This window comes from Charadrius vociferus, unplaced genomic scaffold, assembly GCF_000708025.1.
Source record: "Charadrius vociferus isolate BGI_N301 unplaced genomic scaffold, ASM70802v2 scaffold413, whole genome shotgun sequence".
Taxonomy (NCBI): Eukaryota; Metazoa; Chordata; class Aves; order Charadriiformes; family Charadriidae; genus Charadrius; species Charadrius vociferus.
In genome coordinates, this window is record NW_009647738.1 from 1,016,266 (window position 1) to 1,019,362 (window position 3,097).

The window sequence follows — 3,097 nt, forward strand, 5'->3', positions numbered from 1 at the left end:
CCAGAGGTTATCTCTGAACTCTAAAGTTCCCTCCATCAATGCCATGTGCCCACTCCTATAGCACGGTCATGGTGAAGCTGTTGTTGTTGCATGCATTGCACTGCTCAGAAAGGTGCTTGGGTCCTATGGCAGTGAGGGGTGCTGGTGGGATGCTTCCTTCTCCTGTTTGCTGCTGAGTTATTGCTGCTGGAGATGAGTGGAGATGTTTAACTCGGCCACAACGAAGCTAATGCACCAAGGATGCAAAAGAGCATGGCTGGAGTGGCCTGAGAACGAACAGCAGAGTGGTTTGGTAATGGAACATCTGTCTCTGCTCTGCAAATTCTGTCCCACTGTGTCTGTTCCCTGAGATGAATGAGGTTCACATGTGGGTGAAGAAAGAGCAGGGTAGATTTGGGTGCAGAAATGTGGGGGCATGGGTGTCATGCAGTGATGCCCCACTAGGAGGCAATGGTGATTACCTAACAGACTTGTGCTCCCTGCTTTGAGGTGAGGCGGCAGGTCTTGAGGGTTCGAGGGAAGGAGGGGGAAGGCTTAGAGGAGGAGACTGGTCTTTGGGGAGAGAGAGGAAACAGTGGGTCTAAAATACGCAGCTCTTTGAGTCTCTAGGAACTTGCCGCTGATTGAGGGACAAGGGCGGAACAGGGCCAGGTCATAGTAAATGTGAGACATCCCAGCATCTGGTGGGCTTGCTTCCAAACCCAGGGGCTACATCCATTGTCTCAATGACTACTGATTTCCTTGGAAGGGAGTCGGGGACAGGCCCTCTCAGCCCAGCTTGGCAGTGTGGCAGCTCCCTGCCTATTGCATTTTCAGGGCTGGCCCTTTTTTCCCTTCTAAAGTCACAGTGCGATGCTTTGCCCCACTGCCACATTAAGGAGTCTTGTCTTTTAGTTATCTCCTCTTTCAAATGAGGAATACTATGCAAGGGGAAATGGGAAAAAGAAAAAAAAAGAACAAGAAGAAGAGGGAGCTGGAGGAAGGCACTGGGGAAGAAGGAGCATGTCTGCAAGAAAGAGGAGGGAGCCAGCATGGCTCCTCAGCTAGTGGCTAAGAGCCCAGTATAAACGGGGACTGCGCTCACACTGGTGTGTGAAGATGTGAGTCAGACACATTCCTCTGTGCAGTAGGCAAGGCAACTCTGCAGGGGCTGGTTCAGGGGGGCAGAGCCCACCCCTCCAGAGTCTATCTGAGCAGAGAGGACACGGACCTGGGAGGAGAAATCCGCTTGTCCACCGAGTCTGCTGGTTTTCATGGGCCCAGTGAATGCTGGAAAAGCAACAAGTGAGAAGCTGGAGAAGACCAGAGACATTTCCTCCTGGCTGGCAGAGGTTATTTTGCACCTATCAGTCTTGAAGGGGAGGGAGGTGTCCTCTTCTCAGCCCTTTGGTGGTTAAGGAAAACTACTGGATGGAGGTTGCTATGGACAAGATCAGCAAAATGGACTGGGCAGCTGGAGGTGAGGAATAGACATTTCTAAAGTACCCTATGTCTGATGAACTCTCACCATTCTTCCCTCTCGTGTTAAGGCAAGACGTGTCCCTTACAGTGAGGGCGGAAGGCAGAGGGAAGGAACAGGTCTCTGACAGCCTGACTTGCTCTTGCTCACCCTACCCAAAGATGTCTTGTGATCCTTCCCTCATGAGTGCAAGGCCTGGAGAGGATCCTGAGGGTGGAAGCTTCTTGGAGGAAAGCAGTGGTGTGGGTGACAGCAGTAGTGTCCTGGGAGGTGACAGCCCGGTCACGGGGCCGCTGGGTGCAGTGCTGCTGGTCATCTGCCTCACTGGGATGGTGGGGAACATCTACACGGTGGTGGTGGCCTCTGGCAGGGTGGCAGGCCGCTCAGTGGGCTCCTTGGGGGTCTATGTGATCAACCTTGCCCTGGCTGACCTCCTGTACCTCTCCACCATCCCCTTTGTAGTCTGCACCTACTTAGCCCATGACTGGTTCTTCGGGGACATGGGCTGCAGGCTTTTGCTCAGCCTGGACCTCCTCACCATGCATGCCAGCATCTTCCTCCTGACCGCCATGAGCCTGGAGAGATACTGGGCAGTGGCCAGGCCGCTGCGGGCCAGGCAGGCCGGCAACGCTTACCGCAAGCTGGCCAGTGCCATCCTCTGGCTCCTCTCGCTCCTGCTTACGGCCCCCATGATGGTGATGACCCAGCTGCGGGAGGCGGGTGGCCCCCACAAGCGCATCTGCATCCCCACCTGGACGCCATCAGCCTTCCGGCTCTACCTGACAGTGCTCTTTGCCACCAGCGTCCTGGCACCTGGCATGGTGCTGGGTGTTGTCTATGCCCGCCTGGCCCGGGTGTACCAGTCCTCCACCTGGGGCTCAGGGCTGCCGGTGGCTGGCCGGGCCCCTGCCCGGCGGCTCTTCTCCAGGATCTCCGCCATTGTGGTTGCCTACTGGGCCTGCTTCCTCCCCTTCTGGGCCTGGCAGCTGGTCGGGCTGTACCGGGGTGAGGGGCTGGGCATCGGCCCCACTGCCCAGGCCTACCTCAACTTCGGTGTCACCTGCCTGGCCTATGGCAACAGCTGTGTCAACCCTTTCCTCTACACCCTGCTTGCCGGCAGCTACCGCCGGCGCCCTGACCGCACTAGGATGGGCACGGCACGGCCCCTGGCACCCTCCCAGGAGGCCATGGCAGGTCCAGTGGGAGGCCACAGCATCCCCCTGGCTTTCGGGGAGCCGTCAGGGTCTGTGGGGGAAAGCAAAGGGTGAGCAGTGCCCCAGGTTGGGAACATCTCCCAGCCTTTGGCCGGGGTCAAGTTGAGTAATAAAAGTCTGTTGCCTTTCATGCTGGTGTGTGCTGTCTTCCATTGTCGTTGTGGTGTGTTCCCCTTCAAGCCTTCCCCTTTGCAAGGCCACTTGCTCTCCTCACCTCTGGGGAGGCACCTTGTCTTGGGGATCCTGACTCCCTCCTTAGGTCCTTCAGGCATTGCACACCAGCCTCCACCTTGCGCAAGGCTGGGGAGTGGGTGGAAGGGAGCAGTCAGCCTTGATGCATCTAAATTATACAGCTGGGGAACCCTCACCACCCCTCACCTTGCTCGCAACGGGCTGAGCCATAACAAAGTCAAGACAACAGTGA

The 3,097-nt window shown here is 56.9% G+C and overlaps 1 protein-coding gene across 1 annotated transcript; it reads left to right on the forward strand.

Moving 5' to 3' along the window:
* Positions 1 to 1,620: 1,620 nt before the first annotated feature.
* Positions 1,621 to 2,727, forward strand: LOC104283690 (urotensin-2 receptor-like). The gene has a single exon (XM_009881900.1). It carries the CDS (start codon positions 1,621 to 1,623, stop codon positions 2,725 to 2,727), a length of 1,107 nt encoding a protein of 368 aa, XP_009880202.1.
* Positions 2,728 to 3,097: the final 370 nt, after the last annotated feature.